Source organism: Drosophila hydei, unplaced genomic scaffold, assembly GCF_003285905.1.
Source record: "Drosophila hydei strain 15085-1641.00,03,60 unplaced genomic scaffold, DhydRS2 tig00000237-arrow-arrow-pilon, whole genome shotgun sequence".
Taxonomy (NCBI): domain Eukaryota; kingdom Metazoa; phylum Arthropoda; class Insecta; order Diptera; family Drosophilidae; genus Drosophila; species Drosophila hydei.
In genome coordinates this window covers 998,473-1,021,726 of record NW_022045691.1, presented here as the reverse complement: position 1 = coordinate 1,021,726, position 23,254 = coordinate 998,473, and the positions used below count along the sequence as shown (strand labels likewise).

General features: G+C 37.1%; 2 protein-coding genes across 3 annotated transcripts; both read right to left on the bottom strand.

Annotated features, from left to right (window-relative positions):
• Positions 1 to 6,431: 6,431 nt before the first annotated feature.
• LOC111593647 (sodium/potassium/calcium exchanger 4) lies at positions 6,432 to 8,921 on the bottom strand. The gene is made up of 6 exons (XM_023306527.2): positions 8,764 to 8,921; positions 8,500 to 8,697; positions 8,247 to 8,434; positions 7,424 to 7,610; positions 6,994 to 7,365; positions 6,432 to 6,809 (listed from the first exon to the last, which is right to left on the bottom strand). Exons 1-6 carry the CDS (start codon positions 8,813 to 8,815, stop codon positions 6,475 to 6,477), a joined length of 1,332 nt encoding a protein of 443 aa, XP_023162295.2. The 5' UTR covers positions 8,816 to 8,921; the 3' UTR covers positions 6,432 to 6,474.
• A 1,210-nt stretch (positions 8,922 to 10,131) lies between these two features.
• Positions 10,132 to 20,876, bottom strand: LOC111593639 (sodium/potassium/calcium exchanger 4). 2 transcript variants are annotated; one of them, XM_023306516.2, is made up of 8 exons: positions 20,033 to 20,876; positions 13,441 to 13,614; positions 13,172 to 13,359; positions 12,923 to 13,109; positions 12,130 to 12,210; positions 11,473 to 12,027; positions 10,611 to 10,712; positions 10,132 to 10,500 (listed from the first exon to the last, which is right to left on the bottom strand). In XM_023306516.2, exons 1-8 carry the CDS (start codon positions 20,064 to 20,066, stop codon positions 10,163 to 10,165), a joined length of 1,659 nt encoding a protein of 552 aa, XP_023162284.2. In that variant the 5' UTR covers positions 20,067 to 20,876; the 3' UTR covers positions 10,132 to 10,162. The 2 variants fall into 2 exon arrangements, with proteins under 2 accessions (XP_023162284.2, XP_023162285.2); XM_023306517.2 differs by lacking the exon at positions 20,033 to 20,876 and adding an exon at positions 14,391 to 14,467.
• Between the last annotated feature and the right edge of the window lie 2,378 nt (positions 20,877 to 23,254).

The following is a 23,254-nucleotide window of genomic DNA, read 5'->3' as shown; positions in this document are numbered from 1 at the left end:
GTTGCGCAGGTGCTCAATGCTGTGCGTGTGTGTGTGTGTATCTGTTGCTGCTTATTGATACCAATTGTCGCATTATGCTGTTTATAACCTGTAGGCTTCAGCAAGCGGAAGTCTTGGGTAGTACAAACTAGCTGACTTAGGTCAACGAATATAAGTGAATTTGACTGTTAGTGGCTCTAAAATCGATAAGCTGACAATTGATCGATAAGTGATAAGCCTGATTAGAGAACAAATTGGTCAAAGAGCAAAAAAAGTTTGTCTAAGCTTATGCTCTGAGCTTTGCAGGGTATTTGCTAGTCATGCCATCTAAACAGCGAGTCTGTAGCACTCAGTAGCACACACGCATACACACATAGACATGTATTAGTATCATAGAGAGCAGAGCTTGTAACGAGTACTCATTATGGACGTTACCGTTCTGATAAGAGCAAAAAATTAAAAAAAAGAAAAGAAAAATAATAAAAAAACTATAATTACAATGCAATGTTTATCAATCTATTACTGTCCAGCTCTCCAGCTCATTTGTATGCGAGTGTGTGTGAGTGTGTATTTGGTGTAATCAATTGAAAGACTTTGGGTATTTTCATACTTAACTGGAAAGATCGTCTAAAAACTATTTATAGGATTCACGTGCGACGTTTGATCAGTGATCGGCGCTGAGAGTATGTCGCTGATCAGTTGTGATCAGCTGATTGACCGACTGGCTACTACCTGCAATAGTTTCACTTTCATCTATGCATTCATAAATATATTAGATCAACATGCATTTAGCGATCCTGAGCAACAAAGCGATCGCTAAATCGCTAGATCGTTCAAACAATTCTTCATTAATTACTTTTTTGTGTTGTACTTCCCTCTGCTTAGGGCTAAGTTCAAAATGAGCTTTTACCATACGTAATGCCAGCCACGATCGCAGTGAGCGTCACTCAAATGTGCTGCATCAGTGTCGATACTTAACTCTCTATATATAGTAACATATACATATATATATATATCCGATTTGTCGCGGGGAGTTAACTTTATTTCCCTTAAATTAAAAATTGGGGAAAATATTTATTAAACATTTGCTCAATACCTAATTGACAAAAGAATCTTATCTACACTTGTGCATAGCGAGATATAGTTATATATATGATACTTCTAGCGGGTACTACCTGGCTTTGCCAGTTGACTCATGCTGTTATTCTCCTTTGCTATAGCCCTATAACACTCATTCCTATATTATAGTATCCCCATCTAAAGTACTTTATTGAAAATCTCATTTCATTTGCGATTTCTCTAAGCTTTCGAAAGTTGTTTTCAGCAATGTCAATCAATATATATTTATTTCCGTTGTCAATCAAATATCTATATTTTTGAAATATTTTTTTTTTCTTAATTTTTCATAGTTAAAAAATTCCTTTTCACTTTTTGCAAAATAAAATTTTTCATATATAATAATTTTAATTACTTTTATTTAATATGGTTATTCACATAATTCATTATTTGATATTTATTTATTTTGCTATTGTTGAACAGCGTTTTTATCTGTAGACTTCTAACTCATTAAATGCTGAGCAACACACAATAGCTTAAAAGAAAAAATATTTAAAAATATTTATTTATTGAATTTTATATTAGATGGCATATTATACTATACCTAATATAATAATAATTTATTTCTAACTTTTACACGTGTTCCCTTTTTATAGTTATTTTGTGTTTCTGTTAATCACGAGTGTTATTTCAATAGCCTGTTCTTTGTACTTCGGAAGGAGGAAAAAAAAGAGAGATGAGAGAGGGAGAGAGAAAGGAAGCCAAGGAAGACGCGAGGCGGGGCGAGAGAAAAACGAAAGAGAAAAAGGGGCAAGAGCAGAGCAGAGCAGCAGAGCCGCAGTATCAGCAGAGCAGCAGAGCAGCAAGAGCAGCTAGGAGCAGCAGAGGATGCGAGCAGCATAGCAGCTAGAGAGCCAGAGAGCATAGCCGAGACGCAGCAGAGCAGCAAGGCAGCATAGCAGCAGAGCAGCCGAGGCAGCAGCGCAAGCAGCAGTGAAGCAGGCAGAGAGCAAGAGGCAGCAGAGGCAGCAGGCAGCAGAGCAGCAGCAGAGCAGAGCAGCAGAGCTAGGCAGAGCAGCAGTAGCAGGCAGAGCAGCAGAGCAGGCATATCATCATATCATCATATCATCATATCAATCATAATCATCATCTATCATTCATCATATCATCATATCATCATATCATCATATCATCATATCATCATATCATCATAGCATCATATCATCATATCATCATATCATCATATCATCATACTCATCATATCATCATATCATCATATCATCATATCATCATATCATCATATCATCATATCATCATATCATCATATCATCATATCATCATATCATCATATGCATCATATTCATCGATATCAGCATATCATCATATCATCATAATCATCATATCATCATATCATCATATCATCATATCAATCATATATCATATCATCATATCATCATATCATCATATCATCATAATCATCATATCATCAATATCATCATATCATCATATCATCATATCATCATATCATCATAATCATCATATCAGTCATATCATCATATCATCATATCATCATATCATCAATTCATCATATCATCATATCATCATATCATCATATCAATACATCATATCATCATATCATCATATCATCATATCATCATATCATCATATCATCATATCATATCATCATATCAACAGATTTCAGAGTTCTATGGCTTTGAGCTTAGTATCCAAACTCTGCATGAAAATCAGATGAAAATCTTGAGATTAAAGCGGCGCAGCAGGCGAAGGCAATTGCGAATTGATGGAATACCCTATGCGGTTAGTTTGTTATGTGGAATGTGTTTATTTTTATATATTTTTTATCATATCTGAGAGATTAGCGAACAATCAAATCGGGCGTGCTTCCAACCCATTGATTAACATTTTACTTTTGTTTTCTATAATACAAAAGTCTTTCGATTTTCGATTGTTGCCTTCTTTCTCGATGGACGTCATACTTTTGCAGGCTTGCGGCATAGACGTCATATTTTTGCGAAAACAATGGCGTATTCGTTGTCGACCACTCCGGGTCATATATCATTAGCATTATAAGCTCCCCCAAAGAGCCATATAATAGAAACTCTGAATGTTTATAGGCATATAATGCTGGTAGACAGTTTAAGTGCCGGACTTAACACAGGCAGATGTCTGGCTGTTAATCGTTAGTGATAGATATGTCCATCAAATATTCTATTCTATAACGGCGTTTCCTTTAACTTCAGTCTGATGTGAAGGCTAAAAATTGATTTAGTCAAAAAACCATCTAGAGCCCAGACAAGTAGCAAGTAGACCAGTATAAAGTCATATTGTTTAGGCTATGCGCTTATTGTCAACAAATGTGGCGATCAATTAGTCAATCCATCAGTTCATCAGTTTATTAGTTGATCAATCATTCAAGCGATCAGTCAATTAATTATTGAAACCTTCAATCAGTGAGGCAATCAATAGGGCAATCAGTTCATCAATTGTCCATTCAATTGGTCAGTCTATCAATCATTTAGCAGATTAGTTAGTGCATCGCTCAATCATTCAGTCTTTCATTATAACAATCAATCATTTAGCGTCCTTCAATCAGTCAGTTGTACAATCGCTCTTTCAGTTAGACCTTCACTCATTCAATCAGCCAATCAGCCTACGTATCACTTAGTCTATTCATCAGTTTATTAATCACCTCATCCATCAACAGTCAACCTAGCAGTCAGTCAGTCAGTCGTCAATCTAGCAGTCAATCATTTAGTCACTCAGTCAGTCAGTCAGTCAACCAGTTAGTTAGGCTATCAATCAATCTATCAATAGGTTCATCACTGTCACTAGTCAATCATTCAATCATACAATCAATGAATCAGTCACTCAAGCAGCTCAACAGTCTATAACTTTGTGAATCTATCAGTAATCGACCTATCAAAGAGTCAATAAGCCAGTCAGACGATGAGTCAATCAGCGTCAGGACAAACTAATAATAAACTAATAAGCACATACATATCTCTATCTATTCATGATGGCATGATTGATAGAATCCAATTTCGCTGTGCTGTAGACTATATACAGTTCGTTAGATAGATGAGACTCAGGTACTCCAAAAGTTATATATTATTAGCTCAGGCAATTATAACAATTCAGATTTATGCCCAGATTGACTCCTTCTATAATGAAAAGAAGTTAATTTATTGGTAATTTTTAATCAGGGCCCCATTTGAAGAAAGTCAACACGCAAAAGTAAGGCCCGTAGGCATTGGTTGCTTGGCTGATTGGTTCTCCCGTTGATAAGATTCCAACATGCCCATCGGCCCCCATCCACCTACACAAACCCAAATTCATTCTGACTAGTTAAGACTGATCTTAATTTAGCTGAATCGATTATAATAAATCTACTACATACATACATCATATATATAAGACCATATTATAATCTGAAGTACACCAAGGGGGTATAGGTTTAATTAGTCTTTGGCCTGCTTTTCCACTGGTACCAAATTTTGATACTCTGTAAAATAGATAAGTTTTTTGAATGCCAGTAGTTAGGATATATCTGCCGTGGCATGGATTCTGATAGTCATAGGTCAACTCATAGTAAGCCGATTGGGCAGTCCAACTTGGATATGTGATGACATAATCTAGCCTATCTGATTGATAATCCCATAGGACAGCTATATGTACCATGATATATGATGACATAATCTAGCCTATCTGATTGATAATCCCATAAGACAGCTAGATATAACATATATATCTTAATGCACATTTTAAACAGACCTTAGTCTTCTATAAATTCTAAAATATCGATAAATATCGATTCACGCAACTCAAGTCTGGCATATAGACTCCCTTATAACATATTTTACACAGGGTATCTACAGTCCAGAACACCTTTCGCTGTGTTCCTGGCTATCGAGCAGAACTTGACATTGTAAATGGGCTACCATCGAGATTAGTGAAACGGTTTAGAGGACTTGACTTCAATCAGCACCCACACAAAACTCTCAAATGACGATTATAGTTACGAGTTTGGCCATAAAGCAGTGTGAATTAATGCTTATCGGCAGATTCGACAAATTTGGCTGCCATATACGCGCAGCTAATACCCTGCAAGTGTGGCAAATGATAAAAACATCATCTATAGATATGATAGGACACGTGTTGAGATTCAGCTGAGGAATTTCTCTAAAGGTATTTCTCAAAGAACTCGAATTGCTGAGTGAAATCTAAAACGGAACCTTTCAAATACTCCCAGCCATATCTATATCTATATCATATATGTATATATATATATAAATAAGCCTGGAGTATCTGTATCTGTAACTGCTTTGGTTTTCAAATGTTGCCTCTTATCAATAATATAAATTATAAACTCGACTACAGAGCTGTGCACTTATCTTCAGATTTATGTGCGCACACGCACATACGAATACATATATAGAGAGTATAAATGTGCTTAGTACATACTTAGTGCTAGTGTATATGTATTTGACAATGACAATTCGAGTAGCTGTCTTGATGTCATAACAGCGACTCGAATTGACGTCATCGTTGCCCCGCAGACGCCTGCACATTCAGTTCCACACGCCTCTAGATGCGTCAATCCAAGTATATATATATATATATATATATATATATATATATATATATATATATATATATATATATATATATATATATATATATATATATATATATATATATATGTATGTGTATGTGTATGTGTCCTATATATACATGTATATAATTTTACAATATGGCGTACAATGCGCACAACACAACAACAACAAAGCGTAGAAGGAAATTAATCTAAATTTCAAGTGAAAAATATTTTTTTTTTTTTTTGGGAAGTACTCGACGGGCAGATACGCTTTAATCATTTTCTATGTTCATTTCGTAGTTTTTCGAAGCGAAATCAAGTCAGCACTTGCGTAAATTCTGAATTTTATTATTTCATTTATATTCGAAAAGATAAAGTTCCCACATCACTTGATCAAGTGATAGTAATTCGAAGTTCAGAAATGGTCAATTCGTATGGCAGCTCGTGGTAGAGATCTAATCGCAGAGCTTGCGAAGATCGAGCTGTATTGTAAGTTCGAAAACTATCAAATTTGAAATCAAGTCCAAATTTGTATAGCTTCTAATAAAATGCCTGAGGCACATAGATAGAAGTACAAGTTGGAGTAGGCATAGTTTGAGCGTCATTCGAAAATTATAAATGAACGTTTTCGAAGTAGTTTAGATGAAATTCAGTAATGGGCAAATAGGTTTGATATATAATTATATCTAAAATGAAGTCGAGTTAGATCTTAGAGGCCTGGAATCTGGCAAGTGAGCAGAGAGAGAGAGAGAGAGACAGATAGATAAAATTTGGAATGTATTTAATGATATCAAGTGCGAAAATGTCAACTTAGAATTCTAATTCTAGGTATAGAACGAATAATGACCGCTTTCGATATCGCACGTAGGCTTTAATACCATCAGCTCCATGGCGATAGCGAAAGTAAAGAACGCCAAATAACTAACTAGGCAAATCCAGCCAACAATTTTGCCAAGCACAAACTTGGTGCCCAGCAGACTGAAGTAGACGACTGCACCGGTTATGATCAAAACGCCAGTAGTTTTGGCTAGCCCATCTGAATTAATATCGATTTTTTTGGAATCGATCGCAATGGCTATCATCCAGGGCAAGCCCATGCAAAGGAAGACGTCAAAGGTGTTTGATCCGATTGCATTGCACATTGCCATTGAGCCATACCCTACACGAATGAGAACCGAAGGAATAGCCATTTATAAAGATATGGATAGTGAGTTTAGAAGGCTCTAGTCGGCAGTGTCCGACTAGCAGATACCCTGAAGCTATTGCAATCATGCCACGATTCTTTCACACATGCAGACACAGAGACTGCGCTTGAGCGAACAGAAGTATTATGAAAGATTCACCTTTTCGGACAACAATAAAGGAGGAGACAGCCTCGGGAACGCTAGTGCCGAACGCCAGCACGGTGAGTCCCATTATGGAGTCGGGTATGCCAATGTTGTAGCCAATAATAGTGAGTGTCCAGGTAACGAGATACGACAAAATGCTAATCCAGACTACTGCCATTATCAAGGTGAGAAAAAATATCGATCGCACACTCGGCGTTGTTATTGCCAACAACACTACAGCTGGATATTTGATAGCAAACCATATCTTAGAGCAGGTGTTATTTTCCTTAGTTGGGAATCCACAAACGGTTTCCTTGAACGATTTCATCGCATCTTCCTTGCGATCCAAGGGATTCTCCTGCAGTGCACCCTCAGCGAAGTCCCGAGCTGCAAATGCATGTAGCCAACATTAAAAGCATATATGAATATATTATAAACGATTTACTCCGACAAACTTTCTGTATTTTTCCATCAAATATTAATCCAATTAAATATATAAAGTATAATACGACCAAAATAATAGCCTCATAAAGCTCCACTTGACTGTCGAACAATATTCCAAAAAGCGCACATATCGATAGCAAATACCAGAAGCAATCTCGTGTTACCGGCCACCAGTCCAATTTCGTGTACTGCGGGAGCGAAAGAGACGGCGCGTAAATGGAGGAGAGACAAGGACGTCAGCCAGAGAAATGGAGAAAATAAAATGTGGAAAACAGTGAAAAGCATAATGAAAAATTGGGAAATTTAGAGAGAGAGAGAGAGAGAGAGAGAGCTATAAATATATAAAGAGAGAGAGAGAGAGAGAGAGAGGTATAAATATATATATATATAGAGAGAGAGGGATAAATATAGAGCGAGAGAAATAGAGAGAGCAATAGGTAGAGAGAGAGAGAGAGAAAAAGAGAGAGAAAAAGAGAGAGAAAGAGAGAGAGAAAGAGAGAGAGAGAAAAAGAGAGAAAGAAGAGAGAGAGAGAGAGAGAGAGAGAGAGAGAGAGAGAGAGAGAGAGAGAGAGAGAGAGAGAAAGAGAAAGAGAGAGATAGATAGATATAGAATTAGATAGATAGAGAGAGAGAGAGAGATATATAGATAGATATATATATAGATAGATAGATAGATAGATAGATATATAGATAGAGATAGATTGATAGAGAGAGATAGATACATAGAGAGATAGATAGATAGAGAGACGGAGAGACAGATAAGGAAAGATAAAGAGAGATAGACAATGAGATGGAGAAACATAGAGAGTCCTGTTGGCACTTACGACGCCCGAAAAAATGCCACAAAGAGCAGCAATAGCAAGCACATTGAAAACTGAAGACCCAACAATGGTCCCAATTCCCATATCACCCTTGGCGACAAAAGTAGCCACAATGCAGACAAAGAATTCGGGCGCCGACGTGGCAGCTGCCATGAACGTTGCACCTGCCACATCATAAGACATTCGTAACGCTAAATAGTAGACCATGTGGAGCCAGTGAACGAACGGCTTTGGCATCTATTAGGGAAATACGTACAGTAGCACAGACGCTCCATGGACGGCACCAAATAACTTTCGCATATAATAGCCAACATGATAAATATGTATAAGCTAATAAATACACACGCGACCGTATATCCAATCGACTTCTTGCGCATTAAGTTTGGAAACTCGACTATTGATGGCAGCGTACAGTTGTTCACCTGGTCATTGGTTCGACGCATTATAGAATTAACTGTTAGACGGGGAAATAATGATTGTGACTCTTGATCTGTTCGACGGCATCGATCAGCTCGCTTACCGTAGTCTCCGTTAATGATCCTGGCCCATTCTGCATCATTGTGGTAAGCCATTCTACTGCCTGGCTTGAGAATAAGTAAAAAAAAAAAAATTAACGGAAAATCAAAATAATAATTTTCCTACAAATATTTTGAAATAATTACTGACATATTGAACATCCACAGCTATGTTCCCAGATCAACGAACAACTTGTGGCAACGGGGCCTTCATCAATGCAAATGTCTCCTCTCCTCCTGGAACTTGCAACTGAAACCTAAAATTGAGCTTTGAAAACCAACAACAACTCACGATCTACGGGCACTTGTGTGAAGCTATATCAAAGCGAAACAATACTACAAAGGCTAATGACTTCATATAATATAATAATATTTAATATAATAATTATTATCGATAATTGGCAAATGCTAAGAGCTCGACTCCACTCGTCGTCCTGCCACGCCTTCTACTGCCTGCCAAAAAAAATACTGAATTCCCATTTTCAATGGCTTCATTGCTTAGACTATCAGAATGCTAATCGTAATACTGATTATCTATATATACCTACCACGAAGCAACAAATCAAATTTGATATTTGTAGATCTTAAAGCCCTCGAGCTATGTCGATAGAGAATGACAGATCTAAAATGATTTTTATCGATATAAGGCATATGCTAAGAAATATTATTCCGAATGAATAATATACTAAAGTCAATATTCCTATGACCAGCAAAGAATCAAATCGATTTTTATCGATTAAAACCAAGCCAAGACACAGAAAGTACTTAGACTAAACTACAAATCAAATTAGATCTTTATAAATTTATATATCCGCTGCTCTGCCTAGTAAAATTCAAGTGTAAATCGATTGTTTGATCGATAATAGGCAAATGTTAAGGAATATCGATAGGCAGAGAGGAAACACCAAAACAGCAGACATGTGGCCATGTGGCACAGGGTATATTGAAGTAGAAGTAGAAGAAGAAGTAAATACATTTAATCGCATTCTTTTGTTAAATCTCATATATTAATTAATATATAAATACATTATGGAATTTGTTTTGTTTGGTTTTTTTTTTGGTTTTTGTTGATTTTCTATTGATTTTTGCTTTTGTTTTTGTTCTCATTTCATGTCACTTTGGGCAAGAGTTTCCTCTACTTTAATAATAATAATAATAAAAAAAAAACGTATTACAATAACAGCATAACGTAGTAGCATAAAGGTAACTCAACTATCAAGGTAGATAGAAATAGAACAGGAAATACATATTAATTAATTAATTAAAACGACTGCACGGCCATCTCCAGTTCCAGCTCCAAATTGCAGTACTAGTTCCAGCTACAGCTACAGCTCCAGCTCCAGCTCCAACTTCAGCTCAAGCTCCAACTCCAACTCCAACTTCAACTCCAACTTCAACTCCAGCTCATGAACGTCCGCATGTTGGCAGATTGACGCGGAAGAACACATTGAGCTCGATGAGCGAGGCAAATATCATGAATACCAAATAGATGACCAGGCACGCGATGCCCACCTTCGTGTCCAGCTTGAACTTGTTCATCGAGAATGTCAGATAGAGCAGAAAGAGCGTCGAGAGCAGTGTGATGGCCGAGTATTCGAGGCCAGCCGAATTGATGGCCACGTAGTTCTGGCCGGGCTGTATCGGAAAGAAGACCGCTTTTATCAGCCAGGGCACGCCCAGGCACAGCAGTATATCGAACGTGTTCGAACCAATCGAATTGCAAATACCCATCGAACCATGACCTGCAACGGCAACAGAGACCAACAAACATATTCCACATACAACACATCAGCATCTCATAACCAGTCTTAGCCCAATTGTGCTAACTCTAGGCAGCTAGCCTAACACTCACCGCGCTTGGCCACAATCACGCTGGACACTGCCTCGGGTACACTGGTGCCGGCTGCCAGGAACGTAATGCCCATTACCGAATCGGGTATCTTAAGTGTATCGCCTGATAAATGAGAGACGAAACGAAATCAAAAAAATCATAATATTAATATATATATAAAGATAATACTAATAAGAGCTCTTAAACTAGAAATGGCTTCCCTGGTAGAGGGCTCAATGAAAACTTACCCGAGCCATGTTACCAGCCGAGATGCCGCTGCGAAACAGTTAACTAACTGAGCATTAGGCTAGATAGCGCTAGCAACAGGATCTTTGAGTCGAACAATAGCAACTAATGGAAGCAACAACTGCAAAGCTCCTCAATGCCAACGAAGGTAGGCGGATATTGCAGCAGACTTAAGGATAACTCAAGGATAGCTCCTAATACAGGGAAGATATGGAGTGTAGAACTTTTGTTATAGTCACCAGCGGACTATAGCCAAGTGTGTAATCAGGCAACATTTTCAGAAGAGAAATAAGAGAGGAAAGAGTTTTCATTTGAACACAAGTCTCCTCTGCTCATGATTACTTTTCACAAGATTGGGTAGAGTGAAGAAGTCTTTGACTTTGACAAAGTAGAAATTGGAATAACATTCAGACAGGCTAAGAAAGTGCAGGCTGAGCACTTTATGATCACTTGATCTCTTGAAGAGCAAAAGCTTCATCGGCCCCAATCGTGTGCAGGCAGCGGGAAAAACCATTTGTTTGTCATTTTTCACCAAGTTCATGCCATGAACTTTGTGATTTCATATTAAACATTGTTTGTTAGCTTCAGTTATTGGTTGAAGCCGTTTATGCCATGACGATGATGTTGCTCCACTCACCAATTATGGTTATCATCCACGCAACGAAGTAAGACAGCGATCCAATCCAGACAATGCACATGATAAAGGTTAGCGGAAAGATTTTGTTATTTTTGGCCTTTTTGCAATCGGGTATCGCGATGCGGAAGAGCAGGTGGATCGGCCAGATAATGATCCAGGTGAACTGGGCAAAGCAGCTGGTGCCCTTCGGGTATGTCAACAGTGAGTAGCCCTCCTGTTCGGGCTCCTCGACGGCAGCTGCTGCCGCAGCAACAACTGCCAATTGTGCCTCGGCATCCGCATTGTCCATGATGGCAACGGGTGCAATGACACCCCCAGTTCCAGTTCCAGTTCCAGTTCCAGTGCCAGTGCCAGTTCCAGCTGCAGCTCCCTGCGCAGCTCCAGGCACAGCTGCAGCAGCAGCGCCAGCTGCAGCTGCTGCGCCAGCACCTGAGCCAGCTGAGCCAGCTGCAGCTGCAGCTGCTGTTCCACTACTGACCTTGGCCTGATCGTTGTTAAGGCCACCATTCAGCTGAATGCTGGCCATGTTGTGGCAAATGCGATTCTCCACAAGCTCTGCAAAGTGTCAAACACGTTTCATTTAGCGTCAAATTCGTCAACTTAGTTAGTTCGGGTATATAGCAGCGTAATTGGTTTGTTTATGTGTGTATGCTATACCTGGTTCCTTTTCATTGCTGTTCTTTGTGTGTATGCTGCAGTTGGAGGAGCGGCTGCGCGAACGCGCCTGCTTAACGCCACCTGTGTGTGAGAGTTGGTACTTCTGTTATGTATTTCTTGAGTGTGTGTCTGAGTGTGCGTGAAAGCGTGTGTGCGTGTGTGTGTGCGTGTGTGTGTGCGTGTGTGTGTGTGTGTGTCTGTGTGTGTTCTATCTTTTATCTTCTTCTCTCTCTCTCTCTCTCTCTCTCTCTCTCTCACTCTCTCTATCTTTATGTCAAATACAAAAGTTCATGTTAAGATCAATTCAATGTTAAACTTCATGTTAATAAATGTTAAAATCTCAACTTTATAATGTAGTTTCTATTTAAATCTGTGTTCATGTCAAAAGTTCAAAGTTCGTGTTAATGAAATATGAAGTTTAGCCGTTCATCAAACTAAGTTACATAACATGTATTGACATTTAGTTTAAATTAGACTTAAATTAAAAGCTGCTGTCAAAACTTCATGTCAAAATTTACGCCTCTTCAAATGACGCGTACAAGTCATAAGTTGACATGTGGTTTACATTAGCTCAGATAAAAGTTCCTGTTAAATATTCATGTCAATTAAGGCTGCATGTCAATATTGGCAAACTATCTCTCAAGGAATCAAACGTGATCTTCAGCTAACTGCTAACTGAATCTAAGACATGGACAAAAATCATTGATCATGAATTGAGCAGCGCATGAACGACGTGAATGTTCTGGTGTTTGGTTTCCGTGTACATTTTGGATCCTTTCGCTGTTGGACTCACCCTTGGCGCACTTTTGAAAGGATTTATCGAAATACATGACTGCCAAATAGACCGCATAGAGCGATACCAGAATCAATGCTTCATACCACTCGACGCGCTCATCGTGCATCACACAGATGAGAATGGCGACCGTAATGCCATAGGCGATGCTATCCCTCGTTAGAGGCCACCAATCCAAGGGTATAGTCTATGAAATCGCATATGAGGTTATCTGGATATGGAATGACTATTGCAATTAGGGAATCTTACCATGCCAGCACCGATGCCGCAACAGGCGGCCACAGCGAGTATGTTGAATACCGCGGAGCCAACAATGGTGCCCACTCCGATGTCGCCCTCCGTGATAAATGTGCCTATCACATTGACAAAGAGCTCCGGCGCCGATGTGGCCGCGGCCATAAACGTGGCGCCCGCCACATCATTGGACATATTGAGTGCTATATGAGAGATAAAGCCGACATATTTAGATATATATATATATATATATCTCGCTGAAGACATAGTTTGGCGAATCTTACCTGCACATATTTTCTCAACAGCTGGCACAAAGTACTCATCACATACTACTGCTAATGCTACAAATAAATATAAACTGGCTATAACATGAAGTACAACAGCACCGGACTGTCTTTGCGCCTCCGTGAATAGATCTCTGGGGAAATCATCAATGGCGGGCTGAGTGCAATTTATATCTGTGAAGAGTTATCGGAAAACACACTCAGTATTCATAGCTCATTATTCATTATTCATTTCAGATCATTGCAATAATAATTTATTTATTAATTATTGTCATAATTCATTATTCATTACTCAGTATTCACTAGTGCTCAGTCATGAGTCATTATCAATTATTCACTATTTATTATTCACTCATTCATTCAGTGTTAATTATTCATTGTTCATTACTCATTGCTCTTGCTCATTGCTTATCAATTCATTATTCCTTAATCGTCATTCATTATTCATCATACTCATTGTTCAGTGTTCATCGTTCCTCATAAGTCATTCATTTTTCATTATTCATCATTCATTTATTATTCATCACTCATCATTCATTGTTCATCATGCCTCATTGGCAACTTCAGTCCATCCAGCCACATCTTTCAAAGCATTGCCTACTTTTAAGCGCCCTTTTTGATAAGAAATATCATTCGGTACCCAAGAAACTTGTATTATTCCCTTGAATAGAATATTTTTTCAAATATTCAAATTATTCACAAACAAAAAAATCAATCGCCAGTCAGCTAACAATTATTGATGATAATAAGACTGATGGATGAGGCCTTGTTTACAAATGGGCATTACGTGCGAATAGCAATAATCGCTTGATTAATTAACGTTAGGTCTATTCAATTTGTGGTTCGTTTAACACACAGTTCACAGATCTTTAAGCATCAATTAAGAGATCAACGTCTGTATAGAGTTCGTAGCATTTATAGATGAGTTAATAAGTAATCGCATTGCGCACATTTCATGTTACGTTTGTCACTTTAATTATTTTGGATGTTTCTTGCTGCTTGTACTATCCAAAGTTATCTTATATTTTTTCTTTTTTTATTTTTTTGTAATTTTTTTTTTTTTATTCACAATTTGTCGCTTCTTGCTCTCAAGCGCCGGTAAAGAACTAAAACAGTAAAGCAGCAAGAACAACCACAAGACTCTGGCCACAGAGAGATCCCATCTAAGGAATCGACAACAATCAACACTCATAATAAAAACTCAAAAAAAACAACAAGTGTGAGTCCCACCGGCTGCGTGATACTCGCTCGTGTAATATTTTTAGACGCAATGCATTTCGCTTTCTTTTGTTCCTGTTTAAGAGAGTTTATTTATGCAAAGATGTAACCAAATTGAACTGTTTTTAATTGTTTTAAGAAGTTGATCTTTTATCTATTTAAATCAATTAAATATCAATTAATCAATCTGGAAGAAATTGTTACATTCAAGGCAGAGAGAGAGATCGTATATGATCTACATTTCATGAAGGTTCAATAGGCTTAAGATATAGGAGAACGAATAGATATATTCGATTGGTCAATCCTTAAGAATGATGGTTGAAAGTAAAAGCTATGTAGATAGATGAATAAGTGTGTTAGGCAGCTAGGAAATAGTCAGATTTTCAACTTATCTACAAGTTGGAACTATGTCAATATTAAGCGTGATCAGAAGAGCTTATTTAGAAAGAGACAGAGCAGAAAGCAACAGCGAGAATTATCTAAAGCTAGCTAAAGATTTTGGTATTCAGACATATAAATGGTATCAAGCTGAACGCAATTTTTGCATACAAATATACTCGCTTCAGAATTTATGAGCGAGCATAAGACAAGAGCCGAAGTGCTGAGTTCGATTCGTGTGCGATTCGGATGACGATTTCAATTGCGAGTCGTCGACTTCACTTGATTATCGATCAACTGAGCTGAGTTTCAGTTGAGTTGACTTAAGTCGCGTCGAGTTCCGCTGGATAGTTGGATGGTATATTCTATAGACTAGCTGGTAGCGGAAACGATAAATACGAGAAGCGCTTTGATCTCTCGATATCAACAAATTGAATAATAAAAGCGACGCATGTCGGCGACACAAACAACAACAACAACAAATGCTAGAAAAAAAAAAACAAATTAAAAAAGAGTAAAAACAAAATTTGACCGATAAATTACAAAAAATTAGAAAACACAAACGACATTTGGGGCATTACTTAAATGAGTTAGGTACGTAAACATTGCGCTCAATAGAAATTTACACTGTCATATATATATACGATAGCTCCTTGATATATATAATATATTTAACATTTTTTTAAAATAATTATAATAAACAAAAAATATAAATGCTTAAAAAACTATGTTTATTAATTTTTTTATTTTAGTCTTTTGAGCATTTGCAATTTCCCATTAAAATTCAAAGTAAAAAAAATATATTAAATATATATTAAATAAATACAACATTATTTCGTTTCTTTAAATATATTATACAAATTTCGATTTGTTTGTTTCTCAGTATATTTATTTTTCAATAAACTTTTTAAAAAATAGCTAAAAAAAAAATGGCTTACATAAATAATTTACTCCACTCAAAGCATATGCATCTACCTATGTTATATAGCGGGGATCATGGGGTCTTAGGGATCACATATATATGTGCATGCATTCGTTTTTTGAAAAGCTCCCTAAGACAGCATCTATATATAGACATTTCGAGTATATTTGTATAATATTTCTTTTTTTTCATTTCATTTGTAGGGCAATTTGCATAAATTTCGATAAACAATTGAAGACAATTTTTGTACGTAACGTCAGGCAACAGCGCAATAATACAAATATATAAGTACACTTATATACAATACTAAGAGACAACAACAACAACATGAAGAAGAAGCAGAACAAGAACATTGGAATTGACTAAGCTATATAAGAAGCCCCAGCAATGAGCGGCAGAGGCAGCCCAAATGTGGCTGCCACTTGCTGCAGATCAGAGCAGGGAACAGCTTCTTCATTTCCATCTTCATCTTCATCTTCTTCTACTTGTTTTTTTTTTCAGTGCCCGTCCGTCCAGCTTAGGGGTCAATTGAGCCCGAACGCATTTTGTAACCGATGGCCCGCATAATGCAATAATGCTTAATCAGCATTTACAGCAAACAGAAGTTGTCGCCGACTGGCGTCGCGTTGGTGTTAATGATAATCAATTTAACATGGATAACAATCAGCGAAACGTTCAATCACTGTTAATTAAGTTCACACTAATTGAATAACAGCCGCATTAACGCCACTGAAAGCGATCCAGCACCAACAGTCGAACTCTATAGAGCACCTAACACGCGAGCCCAGATCAACTGCTCATCAAATATTAACTAGAAGTTAGCTGAAGAGGTTTAAAACACATCAATCGATAGTTCAATCGATAATCGATAAATAGAGTATAGAGTATAGAGTATAGAGTATAGAGTATAGAGTATAGAGTATAGAGTATAGAGTATAGAGTATAGAGTATAGAGTATAGAGTATAGAGTATAGAGTATAGAGTATAGAGTAGAGTATAGGAGTATAGAGTATAGAGTATAGAGTATAGAGTATAGGAGTATAGAGTATAGAGTATAGAGTATCGAGTATAGAGTATAGAGTATAGAGTATCGAGTATAGAGTATAGAGTATAGAGTAGAGTATAGAGTATAGAGTATAGAGTATAGAGAGTATAGAGTATAGAGTATAGAGTATAGAGTATAGAGTATAGAGTATAGAGTATAGAGTATAGAGTATAGAGTATAGAGTATAGAGTATAAGTAGGTATAGAGTATAGAGTATAGAGTATAGAGTATAGAGTATAGAGTATAGAGTATAGAGTATAGTTATAGAGTATAGAGTATAGAGTATAGAGTATAGAGTATAGAGTATAGAGTATAGAGTATAGAGTATAGAGTATAGAGTATAGAGTATAGAGTATAGAGTATAGAGTATAGAGTATAGAGTATAGAGTATAGAGTATAGAGTATAGAGTATAGAGTATAGAGTATAGAGTATAGAGTATAGAGTATAGAGTATAGAGTATAGAGTATAGAGTATAGAGTATAGAGTATAGAGTATAGAGTATAGAGTATAGAGTATAGAGTATAGAGTATAGAGTATAGAGTATAGAGTATAGAGTATAGAGTATAGAGTATAGAGTATAGAGTATAAGAGTATAGAGTATCGAGTTCTCGTATAGAGTTTGCGTTAGAGTATCGAGTCTGAGTATGCGTCTAGCTTAGAGTATAGCGTCTCGCGTCTAGCGTATCGCGTATAGAGTATCGAGTCTAGAGTATCGCGTATCGAGTATAGCGTATAGAGTTCTGCGTCTAGAGTATCGCGTCTAGAGTATAGAGTATAGAGTCTCGAGTCTCGCGTCTAGGTATCGAGTATGCGTCTAGCGTTAGAGTATAGGTATAGGTATGCGTTCTCTATAGCGTCTGCGTATAGCAGTCTAGAGTTAGCGTTGGTACTAGATTAGTATGAGTATAGAGTATAGAGTAATTTAAAATACTGTCTTCTATAACTATTCACGAACTGCACGTATTGTACAACACTGCCAGGAATATCCTCATGTATATTACGTATACGCCTCGTTGCCGCAATTGCTCATTGTTTTACAAGAGAGACAGACAAATATTTTACTATACACAAAGTCCATTCATATATCAATATATATTTATATATATTGTATATAAAGAGAGAGAGAGAGAAATATACGTATTTATGTCTATGTTAGATATTTTGTACATAAGCAAGCAAAATCAGCACCAACAATGCGTTTTAATATGACTTTTGTGTATCGTTTAAGCTAAGTTTGAGAGCACCCAACTCATCTCATCACATTGCATCGCGTCGCGTCTCTGTGTAGATGTACCACGATCAAAGTATTTGTATCTGTCAAAGTTGTTGTATCTGTATCTGTATCTGCATCTGTATCTGTATCTGTATCTGTATCTGTATCTGTATCTGTATCTGTATCTGTATCTGTATCTGTATCTGTATCTGTATCTGTATCTGTATCTGTATCTGTATCTGTATCTGTATCTGTATCTGTATCTGTATCTGTATCTGTATCTGTATCTGTATCTGTATCTGTATCTGTATCTGTATCTGTATCTGTATCTGTATCTGTATCTGTATCTGTATCTGTATCTGTATCTGTATCTGTATCTGTATCTGTATCTGTATCTGTATCTCAATATTAATCTATTTTTAGCTTTAGTTAGGTTATGTTGATTAAGGAAGTAACCGGCTAACTATTGCTTTTCTCCACTCGCTTAGCTTTTTAAAGGACTATTAAAAACTGAAATAACTGTTTATTAAATAAGACTGATTGTTAGCTGTTGGGCTGAACTTTAGGCAATGAGACATGACACTTCCAGTTGCGTGTTTTTTGAATACATGTTTTAATTTAGTTTTAGGTCTGCTTATTTTGTTGTTTATTTTTATGCAACGCTTCAATGCGTTTGAACAATAAAACCCATAAAAAATTCAATTTATTGTTGTTTGTACGAATTAGATTTTTTGATTTGATTTCAATTGCGATTATTTAGATTGAACATCAAAAATTATGCATTGACAACTGTTAACATTTCTCATTTCAATTAGTCAGCATTTAAAAATAAAAAAAAAATTAAAAAAAATACAACAAATTTTTATTGAGTTTTGAGTGCTTTTGGACTCGCTTAGTGCGTATGCTTAATCGCATTGCGCATACGCCGCATTGTACATTAGCCACATACAAATGAAGTCATCTATAAAATTTAAGTTTTCCGCAACAGCAACAATAACAACAAAAAGTAAAAAGAAAACTATACAATAGTCACAGCAGCAGCAACAACAACAGTCTTTTGATTTAGTTCTACATTTTTTTGCCTTTTTTGTTGGTTTTTTTTTTGTGCATAGTAAATGTCATTAAGTTTCACTTAATGAGCCAATTTAGACAATTGATCCATATGCTTTAGTTTACGCGACACACACACATACATATATAAATAGATTATATACGCTAGTATGAGTATGTGTGTGTGTGTGAGTGTGTGTTTGTGCCAGTGTGTGTATATGTGTGTATATAGGCGAAGAAACGGCAAAAAACGCGCCGACAAATGTGCAGAAAAAAAATCCATTCCTAAGCGACGACGGAGAACATTTTGAATTACATTATACACATAACCGTTATATATTAGTTATAATATGTTATATATATATATATATAAATGTATATATGTATATATATATATATGTATGGCCTGTATGACGTCACTGTACACACACACACACACACACACACTAAATGAACACTAATTGCTTAATTCATTTTGATTTTTGCCGCATAACAAAAAGGACAAAAAAATACAGATACATATGAATTAGCACATTAATTTGTATTTTTTGCTTGATGTTTTTTCTTAATGATTATTTAGTGATTTATTTGCTTTGAAAATTCTACAACACTTCTTTTATGTCCTCCTTTTGTGTGTTTCAATTTAAGAGTTGATTTTTAGGTTAGTTTTGCCTCGATCATTTTTTCTTTCGTTATTTTTCCTATTTTGATATTTGATTATATCTATTTTATATGAGATTTTAAGTATGTAATTTGTGCCCGTACCCGTAGTGCTGCTAAGACCCCAAGAGTCTTCCATTGCTGCACGGTGTTGTAGTGGTGATGGACACTCGTAAACTGCGCTGCGGCCGCTATATGAAACGCAATCTCAATCTCAATCTCTGTCGCTTCCACTTCAATGGTGTTGATTTGCCTGCCTGGCTTGGTGGTGTTGGTGGCGTCCCCTCTTGCTGTCTCCGTCTTAGTCTTGCGTCTCTGCTCTGCGCTTTAGTCGCGGCTTAGCCGCACACAGGCAACCAGCCACCCACACATATACACGCACACACACACGCACAGCATGTAGCTGGCTTTAAGCTTCTATATAAACGCGCGTTATTTTCAATTGTCGTGAAGATCTTAGCACAGGGGAGGGTGGGGGCGTCGACAGGGGGCTGCTGGTACTATTTGATCGAATGGAAAGGGGGAGGTGGCAATTTAAAGCACAAGGCGCGGTGTGGCGCGACACTCAAACACACCCACACACAATGATGTGTGTGTGTGTGTGCGCGCGCGCGTGTGTATGTGCGTGTCACTTAATGCATTTCGCGTTGTCGAGCCGCGTTTTAAGGCAGAAGGCATAAATCAAGGGGCAATCATAAAATAGCCGCCGCCACTGTCAGCCCGCCGTTGCCTTTCTTCCTACTCAGTTTCTTCTTCTTTTTCAATTTCGTCTTCGGGTCTCGCTCTTGTTCTTGTACTCGCTCCTCGACAGTATTCAGCACAGTTGCGCCTGCGATCTCGCTCACACGCACGCGCCTCGTGCCAGTCACGTATAACGCTTCTCACTTGTCTTTTATCTTTATCACACTTTTGTGCACCGAAACAACAACAACAACAAAAACAAAACAATAACAACAACAGCAATGACAATAGGCAAACGCCAACAAATACAAAACAAAAAAAATGGAAGAAAAAATGTCAATCCCGAATCCCGTTGCTCAGTTGACCGCGCGCATCTTTCACATTTCTTTATGCTCGCTTACGCCTGTGTATGTATGCATGTGTGCATGTTGATATGCATAAATGTATGGCTGAATGATATGTTTCGTTGTGTCTGTGCGTGTATTTATAGTCTAAGCTTTTCGCATTTGGCTTTGGCTTCAGTTTAGTTTAGTTTAGCATTTGGCTGTGGCTTTATTTTATTCTATATTGTCTTGATGCCGCCGACGTTTGACGTTAAACTGATTCGATGTTTCGGATAGCGCTTTAGTCGAAACTGAGCATCGAAAATTTTTGCCGAGCTTGATTCATTTTTTCTTTTTTTTTTGTATAGAGTCACCCATTCGGTCCGTGTCTGTACCTGCTTTATTTAAATACATATGTATGTATATATATATATATATATATATATATATAAATATATATATGTATATATATGTGTGTGGTTATGTGTTTGTATGTTTGTATGTGCATGCTGTTTACATATAGACAGTTTAACTAGCCTATATGGACTATATACTTGTACTTGTCGCACATATGTATGTGCATATAAGTACGATTGCATGCTGGCCACACACACTCATGCATACATGCATACTATGCCCGTAGTTTCATTGCTGTTGTTGTTGTCGTTGTTGTCGTCGTCTAGTCTCCAGTTTCCTCACATCGCGGCTTTCGAACAGTTGAACAGCATACAATCCTATGCGGCAAAGGTCATGTCATGGTACAGCGACCAACTAATTATGTTTTTTTTTTAAATAGCTCGTGCTATTAAAGAAAGTTATTTATTGGGCTTATTTTGTTTTTTTTGGGCTTGGCTTGTTTTGAAAAAAAAAAAAAGAAACAACAACAACAACAGTTACCTAGAAAACTGATCCAAATAGACTGTTTAATTAAAATAATTTTAAGTATTAAATTAAGGAACAACAGTATCTAAGTTGATTTTGTTGCCGATCAGCACACTATATATATGCACATATATATACTAATATTGTTCAATTACAAGAAAACCACATAAAATATCTAAGAGCTTCCAATTTTTTGGGCGAAAAAACATCAAAATATTGAATCTAGCATAGTTAACTTATGAGAATTGCAAGATTACGTGGACGAAAGAACATAAAGATAGATAAGACGAGCTAAAAAAAAGTAAAAGCTCTGCAATCGATTGCAACCAACGGCCTGATACTCTACTCCTTCGTAGTTCAATAACAGCTCGAAGTTTGATGTAGACCTGGCAATTTGAATAGTATCGATATGCTAATATCGAAGGATTACTTATCGATATATTCAGTATCTGTAGATCTAGCTATAAAGCAAGCCAATAGACGTCCAGACACATCGTAACTTCAATTGTTAAGTGTTAAACTGCTGAAGCCCCGTGAGCATAGCTATACATGCTTGACTTTTAATGCGAAACTGGTATACGAAGATCAAATATTCAGATTGATAAGCAGACAGAAAGTTTCACCTTGCCGACAACCAATATGCCCGCTTCTCATACTGCGAGCGAGTATAACACAGAAAGCAATTCATATGCCAGCCAAAATGAGGCGCCTCGACTAACAAGTAAAGTTTCCTTCTCCTCTGCCCCCCTCTCGTGGTCCAATTCGTGCTTATCACATCTCAACTGAACTTAGTTTGCCTATGCTATGCTATATGTGCCCCCATTCATTAAATATTCATTCATCTTATCGGGGAAACATGTTTGAATACTCCGAAAAAAAATAATAACAAAAAAACAAAATTCGTCATCTCCCAAAAAAGGGAAAATTGGAGTGAAAAATCAGTAGACGAAGCATAGCCTTGTTCTTCTCTCTCGCGCTTCCACTCTTTCTCTCTCTGTCCGTCTGGTATGTATGTAAATATTTGTACTACAGTTAATCAAACAGAAATCATGACAAACAGGACAGCTTAAAAGCTATAAAAAAATATGAAATGAGTAGAAAAAATATGCGATCTAATTTTTTATTATTTATTTTGCCTGTTTTCGTCTTTCTATTTCTGCTGGTTGTCTAAAAAGACCTAAGCATTACGTGTCCAATTGGACTTAATCTCCACGGGCGTGCAGCATATAGTTTGGCTTACCAATTGGATGTTTGTTTGCTATTCCAACTGGGAAATCAGTGGCAATGGGAGTGCGCTAGTTGGTGTGCTTATGTTGCTGTTTGTTCTGATTGATTGATTGATTGGCGAACTGATTAGCTGAATGACAAATGCCTGAAGATTAAATGATTAACTGATTAATTTAATGATCAACGAGGGACCAACTGACTGACTGATTGAGTG